General features: G+C 38.9%; 1 protein-coding gene across 1 annotated transcript in view; it reads left to right on the top strand.

Annotated features, from left to right (window-relative positions):
• Positions 1 to 478: 478 nt before the first annotated feature.
• The window catches only part of LOC149155810 (uncharacterized protein At4g37920-like), a 123945-nt gene continuing 105494 nt past the window's right edge, over positions 479 to 18929 (top strand). The window contains exons 1-2 of the mRNA XM_089446023.1: positions 479 to 827; positions 18238 to 18614. Of these exons, the coding sequence (XP_089302149.1) occupies positions 641 to 827; positions 18238 to 18614 (564 nt within the window). The 5' untranslated portion in view covers positions 479 to 640. The remainder of the gene's footprint in view (positions 828 to 18237; positions 18615 to 18929) is intronic.

Here is an 18929-nt window from a genome sequence, read left to right as displayed (position 1 = left end):
ATAATACCAACATATTCATAACAAATTTCAATAAAATAAACTTTGATAACATTATTCCATTTACCACAACAAATATTTCAATTTTCAATAAAATGCACTTTGATAACATCATTTCATAATAATATTTATTTTTAATATATTAATAAATTAATATCATAATTTAAATATTATTCTTCAAATATATAAGTTACTTGAAATTATGTTTCTATATTGCTCTCTATTTAAGCTTTTTCTATTTGCTAGAGTCAGCCTCTTCATCATGGTATCTAAACATAAACTAAATTACTAGTATTTTAACATAAACTAAATTACTAGTATTTTTCTAGAGTTTTGTTCAGCCTGTTGCTTGTATTTTTTTATTCCACGGAATAACAAAAGATATGTTTTATTGGAAAAAAAATTAGGTCACTAGAATGAATGAATTAGAATCAATGGCACGTGGTGTATGCATTTCTCCTCATTACCCTCTTACAAAGGTTAGAAATTAAGATTCACAGACCGTTTGGAGAATCTCTTCCCTTTACTCTGTAACCACTCCTTTTTGAGGGCGACTCCTTGCTTATCATGCACTCCGGTAGGTGGCTCGGGGTTTATCGAATCAAACTGAGGAGATTTTAGGAAGAACTTCACCGCTACAGCTATGGCGAGAGTTGTTTCGGCTTCGTCAAATCTTCAAACACTTGGCGCTTTTGCGCACACGAATTTTTCATCTCCACAGAAATTCCTAGACTCAACATGTTCAAATTTGTTGCTGATTGATCTGAGAACTCTGCCACGTACTGCTTTCCGGGGTTTAAACACCTCCCGGAGGCATGCGCCTTTCAATGGTACTGTCTTTCATCCCTCTGCTTCATGAAATTTTAATTTTTTTTATCGCTTTCGTCGCGTCTAAACAATCGCCGCCGTGTAAACTTGAAATGATTTCAGCTGTTTATAATAGGTTCATTTACGCATTTTTTCAGGATTTCGAATTGAGGTGGCATGGCTTTCAGGGTTTGTGAAAATGCTTGGTTTTGTATTTAATTCCAACAATTGTCCAATGGTATGTTAAAAGCAGGCGAAAAGTGGCGTGCAAGTTTTCCGCTGCCTGTCAATATTTAGGTCACTTAAACAGTCTTGAGGTCTTTTAAACAGTATATGGCAATATGACTAGAGAGGATACTAGTTGGTCTTAATCTAGGGGAAAATATGAACGGGTTACCTGCAATAAGGTTGAAATGACGACACTTAGGTGGTATCATAATGGAAAAATAAGATTACAATTGTGACATATCACGAAGGTGCAATAAAGATGGTTAGCAGACAAACAAATGAACATCCAGACTGGTTCATCTCATCGGGGATGGTATTTTTGGAACTATCATTGATGCCCATTGTTCAAGCATCTGGGAGTGTTGAATCAATTGCTTCTGCCTCCGTCTGGTGTGTTCCAATTTCCATGCCAATTTTAAAATTGTTGAAATTGAGTTATAATGAAAAATTTCACCTCACAAAATGCCACAGATATACATCAAACGATGTTTTACGCCTCAGTTGAATCGAATTTCTCCGAAACCCTATTCAAACTTCCAAATTATTTTATTCCAAGCAAAGCTTAACACAAACAAATTAAACCCTAGCTAGGACACCACATGCTAATCACTAGCAAACCATAGCTTCAATTCATTCTCCAAAAGCTACATCAACCTAGATGAAGAATCACACAGCAATAGCTTACATTTTCTCTTTTCTTTCTCCTCTTATCTTTGGTTAATATTAATGAAACAACGTTTCTCCTTCCATTTAAAAAGTAAGAGAAGTGACTTACAAGTTAGGTAAAACCCTAGCCCTAGAATGGTTTCATAAATGGAGAATGGGTCCACAAGTGGAGCACTTTGTATGTTATAAAGTAGCTAGGTACATGCCCACAAGTGTCAATTCACCTACTTCACCCATTTTTATGCACCCATAAATGCCAACTCACCCACTCCACATATTTTTAATATTTATGCAACACTACATATTTGTATGCAACCACTGTTTCCTTAGAGTCCAAATTACAAAAATCAAAATAGATAAAAGGTAGGCTACAAGACAAAACACTCATCATTGAGACTCTCTCCTATGAAGTGCTTTCCCCCCAAGCTAAGTGCTCCTTATGTGTTAAGTGCTTGTATAGTTGAAGGAGAATGGAGAACAAATTTGAAGCAACCAAAACTAACCTATTCAAGAACACAAAAGTGGTGACCAATGCAATTGAAAAAATACTCCATTGAGTATACAACAAGATGCTTTGACACGTGATGTCCACATTATAGTAACCAACTAATAAAGAAGACAAAATCTACATAATTAAGGTTTGATAGCGTTTTCTTTTTTCTTGGTTGGAAAATGGCCTATTGTTAATGAAGTGGGATTTACCTTTGACTTAGATGCCACAATAGGGGTCCCATTAAATTCATCCAAGACTTACATTTGCCTTGTCAGTTCCAATGCATTGCGTGTCTTTGAGGTGTTTTTAACTCGAGTTTGAGCACTGAAAATGCTTTGATTTTAATTACTGGACAAAAGCTTGCTTAACATGTATTGAAGGTTTGTTAGAGCTAAGTAGTGTAAGAGGATGTTATGTTCAAAATAGCAGTGAGAAAGGTCCTTCTTTGCCCTGTGCCTTAGTCAATGAGACTAGAAGCAATTTCTTTCTTAGCATGCCCAAGTTCCTATAAGTTAGGAACCAATTCTTATAAGTTAGGAGTTAGTTCCTAAAAATTAGGATGAGTTCCTAAAATTGAGGGCAAATTCCTAAAAGTTAGGATGTGTGCATGAAGCAATTTGACTATTGCAGATATGGAAGGCTTAGTTGTTGTCTTCTGTTGGAAAATGTAACTCGGTTCGGTTTTTATTATTGTACTTGAGTCAAATGTAATATATTTTGTCAAAAGAAAAGCAAAAATAATTTTATTATTATTTTATTTGACTTGTTAAAGGATGGGTTTCATGCTTGGGTCAAATGTATAGGTCAAGCCTCCATTGAAGGCTTTAGGTTATTGTCAAAGTTAATTTGAGAAGACTCCTCCATCCATCGAAGTCTCCTTGCTAAAAGAAACCTCTTCAAGTCGGCCTCAAAAATATACATCAGCATGTCGCCTCAAAATCAGTGACACAACTCTTCATACTTTCATGTCTGCTCATTAAAGATGGACAAACAACTATATATAGGAGTGTGAACTTTGCTCAAAAACACAGAACAAGAACTCGTGAATCTCAGAGACACTTGCGGATTTCAGAGGATCTTTTTTGGTGATCACAAAAGGTATTTCAGGAAAATGTTTCGGTGCATTTGCAAGGGTTCGGATAGGGTACAAGGATCACAGTTCGGTGCTCCATCAAGTTTAGGGTTACCACAGTTCGGAGCTTCTACGTTGCAATGATGTATCTCTGTGCTGTCATATTGCTACTACAGTGAATGTCATGATGTTATCACAATGATGAAGTCTTTGTTCTCCAGTGTTTCGGTGCTATTACAGTGATACTAGTTCAGTGCCATTGCAAGGATCTAAGTATGAAGAAGATTGACTGCTACATGAGCTAGTGAACCGAAGAATGACAAGGTTGACTTGGATGGGGGAAGTCTCGAGTCTAGATTGTAAGGGTCTTGGTTGTCTCATCTTGAATCTATTGAAGGAAGAATTTTGACCGGGTTTTCCCCAAAGATTGGGGTTTTGCCCTGGCATTGTGCCTACATCTTGTGTCCTCTTCTATTTGTTGTTTGGCATTAGTCTTGATTGAAAGATCTATTAATAATAACGTAAACATCACAAGATAATGTCATAATAAGGAAAATCGTTTAACTGCCATCTCTATGGATTTTCCAACATGGTATCAGAGCTATGGTCAAGGTCAAAGGCAGTTTTACAATTTTGAAGCTCTCTCAAAGAAGAAGTTTCGGTACCTACACAGTGAGTCAGTTCGGATCCTTCCAGAGATTGGGTTCTAAGTATTTCGGTGAAAATACAGTCTTATCATTTCGGTAAAGGCACAGTCTTGGCATTTCGTGAAGAGACTGTATTAGTATTTCGGTGCAATGCTCTCACAGTTCGGTGTCATGCTCCCATGCTCCCACAGTTTGCTATTGTGCTTCCACAGTTTGGTATTAGGCTCCCACAGCTGAGTGCTACTTCAGTTCGATGTCACCACAGTGAGAAAGTCTCAATGCTATCACAGGGAGAAGGTCACAATGCAACTACAACGATGAGGTCTTTATGTTAAATTCTCGGTGACATCATTTCGGTGCAATTTCAGTGATATAAGTTCAAAAGAAGAGACATGTATTTTGGGGTCACTACAGGAGTTCAGACAAGGAACAAGGTGCAATTACAAAAGCTCAGATTATCTCCAAAATCAAAGTTCGGATGCCACAAAATATACTCTCGATGCAATCACAAGGATTCGGGTAAGGATTTCAGAGAGCTGTTTCGGTGATATGACTGAGATTACTATCTCGGATCTCAGAGAAGGTTGCGTTGAAGTTTGGGTTCAGTTCTGTTATGTATTACAGTGGAGAGTTGCAGTGGAGACAATTCTTTTATGTATTACAGTGACTCAGTATCACAGTTTCGGTGCTACCTTGATTTCGGTGCCTATTACAGTCTAGATGCAATCTCTGTTTCGGATCAACCTCAGTAATAAATTTGTGTAGCAAGTTCAATATGAAGTTTGGTATTAATCACAGTCATGTCATAAAAGAAAGTTCAGGCTCAGAAAAACAGTGCTATGGTCATTGATATGTGCAAGGTCGAAACAGTACATTCTTCCACTTGTTGAAGAAACAATGGACTAAGTCGGAAGTCTAAGAAGCCTACTCAACATACTCTAAGATTATAGAAGCCCTAACCAAATAATCTAGTCATGCATTTGAATGCAGAAAGGAGGATTTGCTAAGGCAAAAGTATTTATTTGAAGACTATTTGAAGTCTAGCCTATGGAAAAAGAAATCAAGTAAGTATTGTCACTTTCCATCAAGGTACATAAACACAAGGTATGTATATCTATGAGCTTTTAAATTTCTATTATCTTAAATGGTCCATATGATCCTTGGTTATAATTAGACTAGGATAAAGATTGTAATCCCTAAGATATCTTGCATCCTTATCTTCTAGGGTTTACATGTAATCTAGGATGTCAAATAAAAGGTCCTACTAATGTTTGAAAGAATGAACAACTTGTCATAAGATTCCCTCCTCCATGATTATGTAGAAGATCTAACTTAAGAAACTAAATTATGTCCTTAGTATCACATGCTGTGCTTTGTTAGTATGTACTACAGGTATAAAAGATGATGGCTTAACACTTCAAGGAATCCTTACTAGGTTTGCTAAGGAACATCTCAAGGTATGTCTCAAACCATACACCTTACAAGATTCTCTTAAACGTATGATCATCTTATTTTTGAAATTCTGCATTACATGACTAACATCGTTATGTCTAGCCTTGAATCATAATGATTCTTCTTCTGGGTGATTCATCACTTGATAGATCTACCCCTCCTCATATTCTTAATTGATTTTATAGAAGCCTAGACAGGTTCTCTGGAAAAACCCTAACCTAAGGGTATGTTGACAATGTGTGAAACCCTAACCTGCTTAGGGTGATTGTGAAATGCTATTTGAAGTTTTTGATGATGTTATGTTTTGGATTTCAGTATGATCATGAAATCTTAACTTGTTAGGGTTGGTTGATGTTTGTCTAAGATCATGAACCTTTGAAATTTTTGGAATAATAGGGTTTTATTTGATATGAAACCCTAGATATTTAGGGTTTGGTTGGGTCTATAAGGAAATCCTTTGTTATGTATTTAGAGTCTTAGGAATGAAACCCTAGGTATGTGTTCATTTGGTTGAAACCTTAGCATGGTCTAGGTCGATATATGTCTAACATTGCTTGGCCTATGATGTGCTTATGATATGCTGATGAATTCCTAGATATATGTGTGGACTTAAGTGTTAATTGTCATGAGTCCTAGGGTTTGGAAACAAGCCCTAGTCAAAGTTTGATGTTCTAAGATGACGATGTTTGGTAAATCTAGGGTTTTGCATCTAAGCCCTAGTAGTAATTAAATTCTCTGGTATGCATGATATGACAATATGGAATCTATGAATTTATATAGTGCTTCTTGAGAATTTGTAAATGGAAATCTAGTAGATGCTTGTCATGGTGTCTATTAAGCTATGATTGATTTTGGTTGTTGAAACTCATGTATGAAATCTTAGTGAGGAGCCTAACATATGAATTCTAAAAGAGATCCATTGATTTGATTTGTTTCTAGGGTTTGCTATATGAAGGAACTTATCGTTGAAAGCATATCAGAACCTTAGAATAATGACTTTGAAATTGTGATGAGCTATGAATGTGATTTAGGGTCTATAACTGAACATAGGCAAGAAGTTGAAGTATAGTCTCTTGCTGATTATGTTTGTAAGTTGTGTAGATACATCATCTTCAAATTGGTGAAGATGATCGTAAGTAAAATTGATGTGATTAGCATGATATATGAATGACTCTAATAGGAAGGATGGAGGCCATGAAATATCTCCGATGACGAAAAGAAGAAGCTGATCTCTCCAAGTTAAGAGCAAGCGTGGATAGAAGAAATCTCCTTGAATTAGAGGGAGCCTGGATAAAGGAAATCTCCCTGGTTGAGAGGAAGAACATAGTTTTGATTAGAGAATGAAGAATATGTTGTTGCATATGAAGTAGGAAAGAAAAAGTGTATGATTGAGGAATCTTCTGTCAAAGATTTGGTTGATAGTCCTACTATGGAAAGTTGAGAAGCAACATCAAGTTGTCTGGAAGACCTCGGAGGTTTGTATTTGATTATGTACATGTGAATGTATATTATTGATTAGGGTTGTGTTTGTACAGGTAAAATCTCTCGAAGGTTTTGATAGCATGCTGGTTACTGATCAGTTTAATCAGGAGAGATTTGTTGTCCTTGATTTGCTGGATCAAGGATTGTTGAGGCTTTGTGAGTGAAGCATTGCTTGGGAGGACATGTGGCCAACTCTTTGTGTTGATGTCTAGGTATCGAAGTTGGAAGGGTGGCGTTGGTCATTGAGCTCTCACACGCACCTGGATTTATGGGTTGATGGTTAGCAATTAAGCTTGATGGTACCTAGAGGGGCTGGAAGCTTAAGTCCATCTTAGTCCCACCTGGATAGATTGCCCTGGTCAGGAATCTAGTCTGTGGCATTATGGTGCCTAAATTGTTGAGAGACCAACAGATAGATTGCCCTGGTTAGGGATCTAGTCCATGGCATTGCGTGCCTAAACTTCTTCATAGATGATGTGTTTTGAGATCTTCCATGTACCTCTTTGAATATATGAATACCTCCCTAGTTAAGAGGGAGTGTTGGAGGTTCGGTCTTCATTATTGTACATGAGTGAAATGTAATATATTTGGTCAAAATAAGAACAAAAAGAATTTTATTATTATTTTATTTGACTTGTTAAAACATTGGTTTCATGCTTGAGTCAAATGTATAGGTCAAGCCTCCATTGAAGGCTTTAGGTTATTGTCAAAATTATTTTGAGAAGACTCCTCCATTCATTGATGTCTCCTGCTGAAAGAAACCTCTTCAAGTCAGCCTCAAAAATATACATCAACATGTCGGCTCAAAATTAGTGACACAACCCTTCATACTTTCATGTCTGCTCATTAAAGATGTATGGACAACTATATATGGGAGTGTGACCTTCAATGAAAAACACAAAATAGGTACTCGTGAATCTCAGAGACACTTGCGGATTTCAGAGGATCTTTTTCGATGATCATAGAAGTTATTTCAGGAAAAAGTTTCTATGCATTTGCAAGGGCTCGGATAGGGTACAAGGATCATAGTTCGGTTCTCCATCAAGTTCAGGGTTACCGCAGTTCGAAGCTTCTAAATTACAGTGATGTATCTCTGTGCTGTCATATTGCTACTACAGTGAATGTCGTGATGTTATCACAGTGATGAAGTCTTTGTTCTCAAGTGTTTCGGTGCTATTATAGTGATCCTAGTTCAGTGCCATTGCAAGGCTCTAAGTATGAAGAAGATTGATTGCTACAGGAGCTATTGAATTGAAGAGTGACAAGGTTGACTTGTTGGATGGAGGAAGTCTCAAGTCTAGATTGTAAGGGTCTTGGTTGTCTCATCTTGAATCTATTGAAGGAAGAACTTTGACCGGTTTTTCCCCAAAGAGTGGGGTTTTCCCCTGGCATTGTGCCTACATCTTGTGTCCTCTTCTATTTGTTGTTTGGCATTAGTCTTGATTGAAAGATCTAATATTAATAACGTAAACATCACAAGATAATGTCATAATAAGGAAAATCGTTTAATTGCCATCTCTATGGATTTTCCAACATCTTCTAGCATGAGTAAATTTGGGCTATTCTAAACTAGGGAAGATATATGACATAACATATTTACAAGAAAATATTATCTAATTTATACAAATTGTTTTTGTGTTAGATGGCTTATGCAATCCAATTAGCAAGGGTAAGTCAAATATTATCCAAGTGTAGTCCTTTAACAAATTTATAGTTGTTTGGGGTAGTAATTTTCCTGACTTATATGTGGGGTCAGTCAGACACCTGAGAAATTTCTACTCTCGTTAAGATAGATTTTAACACACACACACACACACATATATATTTGAATATCAGAAAGTGAAATATATATAGATCCAAAATCAATATAAATTCTCTAAATTGAGGCAGGACAAGTTACAACAACTTGATAGCCTTTGTTAACTCTTCAACCAACAGTGCAATTTCCTAAAATAAAGACTTGCCAGATTTAGCCTATTTGAAAAGAATAAAAGGAGGATGAAGGCACATTGTTATTCATTGTCTTGTGAGCACGAGTTGGTGAGACAAGGCAATAGAGAACACAAATTTGTGTTTGTGTGTGAGCTTTTGATAGGATCAACGTACCAAGAGAGGCTTGTGCGCAAATTTATAGGAGAATTTCCTTGGGATTTGCGCAAGGAAATAAGGAAGCAGGGATCAAAGTCTTGTAGGTGTTTCAACTTGGTAAAAGCAGAGAAAACCAGATTGGTTTCCATTGGAACAAGATAGTTTTTGTAAGAGATCTATTGCTCATTCTTCTATCAATAAAATTCTCAATCAAGCAGAGGGTTTCCCAGTTGGGTTCCTTAGGAAAATTGTGGCTGTGTTATTTTGTTCCTATTCCGCTATAAAATAAGTAGAGAAAATCTGTGTCCTAATGAAAAGAAACTAGCTTTCAGATTGTTCATTAGAGTAGTTGCAAATTTTCATGGATTTTATACATATTAATTCATTTGTTCATTGATCAAAGTTCTTGCATGGCACTTGCTTGCACCATGTATGATTTACTGAGATTCATTAGCGTTAAAAGCTTTACAACATAGAGAATGAAGAACAAATGAAAAGGGAGAAGTCAAATACACTTATTTTATTCATTAGTAAGCTATAACCTTAATGTAAATATAGAAGGTTATAGACACGAAATGATCCAGGTGGATATTGGTGGCCATCGCCTATTCCACACAGACCTCCAGTCGGTTTCATCCATTTTCATGTTTATTGCAACATTTACTATTTTTAACAATTTTTTAGGTCTTGAACTTCAGGAGCAGTTTTGATCCCCTAAACGACGTTTTTTTGAGGTCCGCAGAAAGCTCGCAGTCGTAGGCAGGGACTTGTTGCAAACCTTGTAGTATTCGGAGAGATCTTTCCAACAAGGTATCACACATGCCAAACAAAGATCATATGACCAAGTTACGACCTTGGGAAGTTGGTTGCCCAACTAACCCCAACGGGGTCCGCAAACTCTTGGCGTTCCATCTCCTAGGGTTAGGGTTTTGGTTGTTTAGGGTTTCCCCTTGTTGTTGAATAATAAATATGTCCTTGAGCCTCATTGTAACGCAGTTTAGGGGCATGTAGCCGCCACATCTCTTCTCGAAGACAAGCTACCATCGCCCAAGCTAGTTTATTTCTATTCCATCTGCAAGCATATTTTATTATTTGATATTAATGAAATGAAGTGTTATTTCAGCTGCATCTCTGTATTTATGGTTATATTTGTAATTTCTTGCGTTCTTGTTTAAGTTCGAATCAGTGGTATCAGAGTGGTTTGCTCTATCTCTGTTTTTCTTTGCATGTCCCTAACGAGGTCAGGATAGAAGGAGTTAGGGCTTGAACTGGTCGAACCTTTGCAAGACCAACCTCGCAAATCCCCAAAGCCTTTCATAGCGGAAGAGAAGAAAGACGAGGGGGCAGGAGATCCTTTCAAAATCTTGCTCAAAGAAGCTCTCGAACGATGGAGGAACGCGATGATGTACAACTTTGCCCAGATCCTTAAGTGGCTACCCAAAGGCGACGCATCTCCTTCCAGCAACCACTCTAAAAGCGCCACACCCTTTAAGGTACAAGTTAACTTTGACATCCCCATATTTGAAGGTCGCTACCATCGCCCAAGCTGGTTTATTTCCATTTCGTTTGTAAGCATATTTCAGTGTTTGTTATTAATGAAATGAAGTGTTATCTCAGCTGCATCTTTGTATTTTTGGTTATATTTGTAATTTTTTGCCTTTTTGTTTAAGTTCGAATCAGTGGTATCAGAGTGGTTTGTTCTCTCTGTTTTTCTTTGCATGACCCCAACGAGGTCGGGATATAAGGAGTTAGGTCTTAATTTGGTCGAACCTTTGCAAGACCAGGCTCGCAAATCCCCATGGCCTTTCATGGCGAAAGAGAAGAAAGACGAGGGGGCAGTAGATTCTTTCAAAATCTTGCTCGAAGAAGCTCTTGAGCGACAGAGGAATGCGATGATGGACAATTTTGCCTAGATCCTTCAGTGGCTACCCAGAGGCGACACATCTCCTTCCAGCAGCCACTCTGGAAGTGCCACACCCTTTAAGGTACAAGTTAACTTTGACATCCCCATATTTGAAGGTCAGATAGATACAGATGCCGTAGATAAATGGTTAAATTTGCTAGAAGGATATTTTTTTGTTCATGATTTTTCCAGTTGGGAAAATATTACTTTTGTACTTCTCAAAGCCCGCCCCCCACGTCAAGGGTTGGTGGGAAACCTACTGTGAGAAGGAGGACGAAAGTACGCCCTCACTATTTTCAACCGCGCCCACTTGGAATTCGTTCCGGGACACCATCATTGAGCAGTACTACCCTGTCGGGAGCTATGAGGATAAATACATAAAGTGGACCATGCTGCGCCAACAAAGGGACCAAGACGTGCCAGAGTTTACCAATGTTTTTCATAACCTTCGCACGAAGTTGGGCATCAAGGATTCTGAGCAACATTTCGTACTCAAGTACCGCGATTGTCTACACAGGTACATCCAGGACGAGATGGAGTTCTTGGACATCTCCTCGCTCGGCACGCCATATCGATACACTGTCAAGATTAAGCAGAAGTTTAAACAGAAGAAGCGAGACTTTGGATCTGCGAATCCGAAGAATGGGAAAGGTGCCCCCAAACTGCAGAACAAAGGACAAAGCCAAGGTGGGGCAACCCAGGATAACCCGCCTAAGCCACAAGCAAAGAACAACACCACGAAGACAAAGAATGATATGGGAAAGTGGTGTGAGCTCCACTCACAGCACAAATGAGTTTTGGGTCAAGCAGTCACTGGTGGTCGCGCTGAAGGCTTTTGAGTCAGACGCATGTTCCGACTCGAGTTAGAACCCGAGAAGGGGAAGGAGAAAGGGAAGTAGATCATTGATAGGGAGCCTAGTGCCACTGTGGCCCCCACCAAGATCCAGAAGAATGAGCCTGAAGATCTAGAGGAGGGGGAACACCTCTTCCACTCATAAATGTGGGTGAAGGGTTCTCTGCTGTAGTTCATTGTTGATAGCGGGAGCCAAAAGAATCTCATTTCAGCAGAGGTCGTGAAGCGGTTGGGCCTACGGACTACAGCACATCTGCAACCGTACACAATTGGGTGGCTTCACTAGGGACGAGATCTCTGCATCAGCTAGTAGTGTCACCTTCCCTACAACATCAAGCCCTTCACGGATGAGGTACTGTGTGATGTTGCTCCTCTTGAAGTTTGTGATGTATTATTAGGACAACCATACTTGTGGAAACGACATGTTGTATATGAGTCTAGACCTCGCTTTGTGATTATTACTTTGGGCAATAAGTTGTACAGGATATCGGAGGTAGCCTTGCCTACCGCCATCTCTTTGATCTCTGCAAAGCAATGCAGTAAGATCATTTCACAGACCATGAAATTTGTTTTCCTTATGATTCGCCCTCAGGGCAAGAAGAAGATTGTGGCCATGGCTTCCAGACAGGGCTCCTCCGCACAACAACAGATGGACAAGGTTGTGGAGGAGTACAGGGACATTTTCGCCTCACCTGTGGGGGTACTTCTGCACTATTAGGTCAAGCACTCCATCGATTTGACCTCGGGTACACCACTACCCAATGGATCGATCTATCGACGCTCTGTTCTAGAGAACGATGAGATCAAGAGGCAAATTCAAGAGCTGTTGCAGAAAGGGCACATCAGGCCAAGCTCATCACCCTATGGGAGACCGATTGTATTGGTACAGAAGAAGGACGGGACCTGGAGACTCTGTATTGACTATCAGGCACTGAACAAGATCACTGTCTGGAATAGGTACCCAATCCCACAGATTGATGACCTTCTGGACCAGCTCAAGGGGGCCAAATATTTCAGCAAGATTGACTTGAAGTCTGGTTATCACCAGGTGCCTATCGAACCCTCTGATGTGTGGAAGATTGCCTTCAAATCTAAGGAGGGCCTTTTCGAATGGTTGGTCATGCCTTTCGGGTTGACAAATGCCCCCACAACCTTCATGAGATTGATGGACGACATCTTGCGACCCTTCACCAATGCATTCGTGGTGGTGTATTTAGATGACATCTTGATCTTTAGCTAGAGTTGGGAAGAGCACCTCCACCATATTCGACAGGTCCTCCAAACCCTACGACAACACAAGCTGTGTGCCAATCTGGAGAAATTCACTTTTGGCATGACCCAGGTTCAATATATGGGGTACATCATTGATGAGCAGGGTGTGCATGTGGACCCAGCCAAGATACAAGTCATTTGGGATTGGCCAGCCCCAACCACTCTAATAGAGCTTCGCAACTTTTTGGGTCTTGCCAATTTCTACCGTAGGTTTGTGTTGGGGTTCTCTCATATCAGTTGGCCTTTAAGTCAAGTCACTAGGGGTGGAGCGAAAGCCAACTTCTTTTGGTCTGAAACCAAACAAAAGGCGTTTGCTGAGTTGAAGCATCACCTCTACTCTGCACTAGTGCTCACATTACCAGACCTGCAACAACCATTTGAGATTGAGACAGATGCCTTCGACTATGCTATTGGTGCAGTTCTTACTCAGCAGGGGCATCTAGTGGCTTACCATAGTGAGACACTTTCAGACACAGTCTAAAAGTATCCCACCTATGACAAAGAAATGTATTCCATTGTGTAGGCTTGCCGTCAATGGAAGCATTACATTATGGGGAAGGAAACAATCATCCACACAGACCATCGACCCCTACAGTTCATACAGACACAAGGGAAGTTGCAGAATGATTGCCATCAGAAATGGTCCACATATCGCAACAATTCCATTTGAACATTAAGTACAAGAAGGGCAACACCAATAATTTTGCAGACTACCTCAACCGACCACCAGTCATGGCGCTGATCACTGTGCTCGAATCCTGTGGGCACGAGACTTCGGGGTGGCTGCATCTTTACAAGAGCAATCCAAAATTCGGCAGCACATACCAGACACTCCTGGAAGGTAAGCAAGTTCCAAATTTTCACCTCCATGATGCACTGTTATGCCACCTGGGACACATCTGTGTTCCTTCAAGCGAGCGTGCCAAGATGATTTGGGAGGCGCACTACAGTCGTGTCGCTAGACATTTTAAAGTAGAGAAAATAGTGGCAGTACTGCAGAAGTATTTTTATTGGCCGAACCTTCATCAGGATGTTGGGAAGTACATTAGATCTTACACTGCCTGCGCCATTGCCAAACCAACCATCAAGAAGCAAGGCCTATATACTCCTCTACCTACTCCTAGTTGACCTTGGGAATCCATCTCCATGGATTACATGTCGAGCCTTCCTTCTACTAAGCATGACAATGACTATGTTTTCGTGGTCGTCGACAAATTCTCTAAGATGGCCATTATGGCGTCTGTTAAGCTCTTATTTAAGCGAGTGTGGGTACACTTTGGGATCCCACAGTTCATTGTCTCAAATTGAGAGAGTAGATTCCTAAGTGCATTTTGGTCAAGTCTCTGGGTGATGTTGGATACCAAAATTACTAAGTCCACGACTTTCCACCCCCAAACTGATGGCCAAATAGAGATCGTCAATAGGATGATCGTACACATTCTACGCATGTACAATTCGAAGCATCCACGCACATGGGATGAAAGCCTCCCCTATGTCCAACACAACTACAACAGAGCTCTCCATAGCTCGATGGGCCATAACCCTTTTCAGGTAGGGATGGTATATCAACCATTATGTCCCATTGTGGCCATACAATTTGCAGCCACTCATGCAGATTCAGCTCACATCTAGTCCGAAGTCGACAGGGTTAACAACTCAATATTGAGTGCATTCAACACGTCCGCCAAGAGATCCATGATATATTGGACAAAGCCAATGCTAAGTACAAGCAGCGCCATGATCAACATCGAGTGCTGCACAAGTTCCAGGTGGGTGACAAAGTTTGGCTACATTTGTAGGAGCGCCTCGCTGGACCCCACCACAACCTTCACCCGCTTCGATATGGGACATACACCATCACCAATGCTGTAGGGGACAACGCCTTGGAGCTCAACATGCCACCATTTCTTGGTCTACACCCATTGTTCAATGTAGATCGCCTTTGGCCATACTTTCCACCGTTGCTGGACACGTTCGACATTGCAGAACAACTCGCACCAACATCGCTGAACCTAGATTGCATGGAACAGACTACAACTAATCAGATCATGGACATGCAGATCAAGAACACTTGCCAATAGAGGATCTAGCTATATTGAGTTGTCGAAGCAGGCCAACTCCTTCCCCAAGGCAAGTGGTTCACCAGGGACCAGGTTCAACAAAAAATTCCTCACCTCATGGAGGCTCTGCATGCAATGGGGACCATTGTTTCCTAACAAGGGAGGACTAATCCAGGTGGATATTAGTGGCCACCGACCTATTCCACCTAGACCTCCAGTCAATTTCACATGTTTCCTTGTTTATTGCAACATTTACTATTTTTAGTTGTTTTTCTGGTCTTGAACTTCCAGAGCAGTTTTGACCCCCCAAACGACGTTTTTTGGGGTCTGCAGCAGGTCCATAGCCATAGGCAGGGTGTGCCGCAAATCCTGTCGTACTCAAAGAGATCTTTCCAACAAGGTATTGCACGCGCCAAACAAAGATAATATGACCAAGTTACGACCTCGGGAAGTTGGCTGCCTAACAAACCCCAATGGGGCTCGCAAACTCTTGGGGTTCCATCTCCTGGGGTTAGGGTTTTGGTTGTTTAGGGCTTTCCCTTGTTGTTGAATAATCAATAGGCCCTTGAGCCTCATTGTAACACAGTTCAGAGGCTTGTAGCCGCCACATCTCTTCTCAGAGGTAAGCTACCATCGCCCGAGCTAGTTTATTTCCATTCTGTTTGTAAGCATATTTCAGTATTTGATATTAATGAAATGAAGTGTTATTTCTGCTGCATCTCTATAATTATGGTTATATATGTAATTTGTTGCATTCCTGTTTAAGTTCAGAGCACAAAACTTCTCTACCACTTCTAGCTATTTATTCTTGTTGGCAACCGTATGGAAATTGGGACTCTTAGGTAGAAGCCTGTCTAGATGTAGGCTATCCATTTAACACTCCTGAGTCCTACCTAGCCAATATGTATATATAGAACACCAGCTTCACAAATTCACTGTATCTCTATGCCATTGAAATTTAATTCAAGCAAGTGCCTTTCAAACAATATCTTGGTACCATTCTTTCTGAAGTGCAATAGTAAGTTCAACTTATTTTCTAGAAACTTTTTCTCTCACAAAAGATGTTGGATGTTTATGTGTTTTGTTCTTTCATGAAACATTTGTGGTACTTAATTTCTTTGTGATTACTATCAATGTAGATTCATCTTAACCTGGGATCTACCAAGCGTCGAGTGGGATCAAATCCATTGAGGTGCAAATATTTTTGATGATGCAAAAACATGACAGGTTTGCACCTTAAGGGATTTGACCCCTCTTGACTCTTGATTTGATAGACCAAAATAAAAATCTTTTATCTTTTCAAAATGTAAAATGACATGACTTAAATACATATTATTTTGACTCTGTTTGACTTCTAAAGCATGAAGAACATGCTTGATAAAACAATAAAAATAAATTCATTAATAAATATCTTTCATTATGAAGACTGACGCTAGTTACATTCTCCAATAGGATGTAGAGCTAGAGGTATATGACATGGAGATGTCATGAACAACATGTGTAAACCTAAATTTGGTTGATGACAATGCATCAAGATTAGCCTCTTCAACTGGACTTCATATCATTGCATCTGGGTACAACATTCGTAGTCCTCTAGAGGATGTTAATGATGTTGAGCTTCAATACTATGATGAACACTTTTTTTGATGATATGTAAGTTCTAATGAATCTGATATGTAGACACTAGATTGGAGAGTGTCAAAACATTCTTTTTGTATGTATTGTTTACATCTCATGTGTTAAAGACTAATTCCATTGTGAACTCCCTTTTTGGCTTTACTTCCAAATTCATGAATGGTATATCGAATTTCTTATATTTCATGGTTTCTGTTTGGACACACAAACATTCTAATTGTAATATTCAAATATTTATTGTGTCCTGGCTGTTCTAAAGATTTGCCATATCGATATCAGATATTGTGCCCATATCGATACACGCATCCATACCAGATTTTGTTTCAATATCCATACATGTATCCATATAGTGTAACATAGTACATTATCTTCAGTACATGAATCCGTATCATATTCTTGCCCTTATCCTTGTAAAGTGTTTCATGCTTAGGTGCATTGTTTTTTTCCTTCAAATGTCATAATTACAAGTTAATAATTTTTTTAGTTGTGCATTTGGTTGATTATTATTTTTGCTGTTGCATATGTATTAATATTTGTTGCCCTCAAAGTCACTTCTACAAGCTAGAGTTGTTGTTAGGTAGATAATGCTTACATCATCATATGTCGGCTTAAAACAAAATATAATGCTAATAACAAATAATAATAGTAAAATACTATATATTAATTAAATATATATACAAATTGAAAAAAGAGAGATACTAGATGTACACATAAATAAAAATACTATAAATATGATATTTACATAGAAATATTGTTACAATGCAAATATAAATATCTTAACAATAATCAAAATTGTATTTTTACATATTTATATATGGATAAGTTATGAGTTCTGAGTTCTACAGGGTTTGGTTGAAACTTGAGACTACAACTAACCTAGATCCATCTTGGATGATCAAAGAAATCTACAATTTAAGGGATTTGATCCCTCTTGGTGCTTGATAGATCTTGTGATAAAAAGGATATATGCTGGTGTTAGCTCGGATAACCTGTACCTTTATTGTGCTTATATTAGCTTCATCCTTTTCAGTTTCACACATGGAGTAGAATATGCTTGCTGTGGGGGTCACTCTTTATCATCAACCTAGCAAAGAAATCACTTTTTCCATGCTCTATATATTGAGTTTGTCCCATTTATTTTTAATGGTTCTTTTTATCCTCCAATGCATACTTTAATTTGAAATTTTCACTGCTTTGTCTATGCTTATCTTCTTTTCTGCTAGGTGGGCTTATTCAAGGTGCCATTTTCTCAAGTAATTTCTTGCATTTTAAGGAATCAAGTTATTCAACTAATGGGTGGTGATGTGGTTGCTCTATGATTGAACTAATTTTTTTCTTTAGAATGCTTACTAATATATTTTTCGTTTTATTGTCTTTTAGTAGCTTGTGTAACTCATCTTTTCTTTTATTTTCTGATCTATTTTCATTGCTTAATTATTAAACGATATTGGTGGTCTATATGAACTAGTTACTATAGTATAGTCTCACTTGAAGTAACAATTTGGTGAAAGTCCATGAAATTTAGAGAAAAATAAATTAATCATATTTTAATAAAAACTACTTTCAATTGCAATTGTAACAGATTTGCATCGGAATTGGTCATGTAGTTCAATAGAAGCACACCAATCCTCTTCAATAGCCAACTCAGGAGATAGGACATCTGCTCCCAGGAATACTCCAGGCACTGAAAATGCTCAAGGGGTTGCATCAAGCAATGATGAGGACGAAGATCTTGAGCTAGAGAAAGGCTATAAAATGATCAATGTGTGTGACAGACTAATTGAGGTTTTCATGATTGAGAAACCGAAGACAAGTGAATGGAGGAAGTTGTTGGCATTCAGTAAGGAATGGAGCAAAATCAGGCCTCACTTTTTCAAACGGTGTAAAGTGCGGGCAGATGCAGAAACTGACCCTGAAAAGAAACAGAAGTTACTCAAGCTTGGTAGAAAACTAAAGGAGGTAACTTCCATCTGTAGATTTCAACTTTGTGTGGTTGTACACTTGTTGTATGCACATGCTTTATATTATTATTTTCCACAATTCGCTGTCATGACTCACAAGCTTGCCTGTATCATAACAACACAGAATGTACTTGTCTGGAAGAAATATAGCACTATTTGTACAAGCACTTATTGTCTCGTTTACTTGGTGTCTGTACAATAAGAGTTACAGACACTCAAGTTCATATTATAAATAATTATAGTCTGACTGTTTGGACAATGAGCGAACTCAAATATTCAGTAGTGACCCCTTGTATCATTTTCCTATGACATG

The sequence above is a fragment of the Pinus tabuliformis genome, chromosome 9 (assembly GCF_031772625.1).
Source record: "Pinus tabuliformis cultivar Carrire ecotype Pingquan chromosome 9, CPIR1, whole genome shotgun sequence".
NCBI lineage: Eukaryota > Viridiplantae > Streptophyta > Pinopsida > Pinales > Pinaceae > Pinus > Pinus tabuliformis.
The sequence above is the reverse complement of the archived record's forward strand: the minus strand, read 5'-3'. Positions and strand labels throughout refer to the sequence as shown.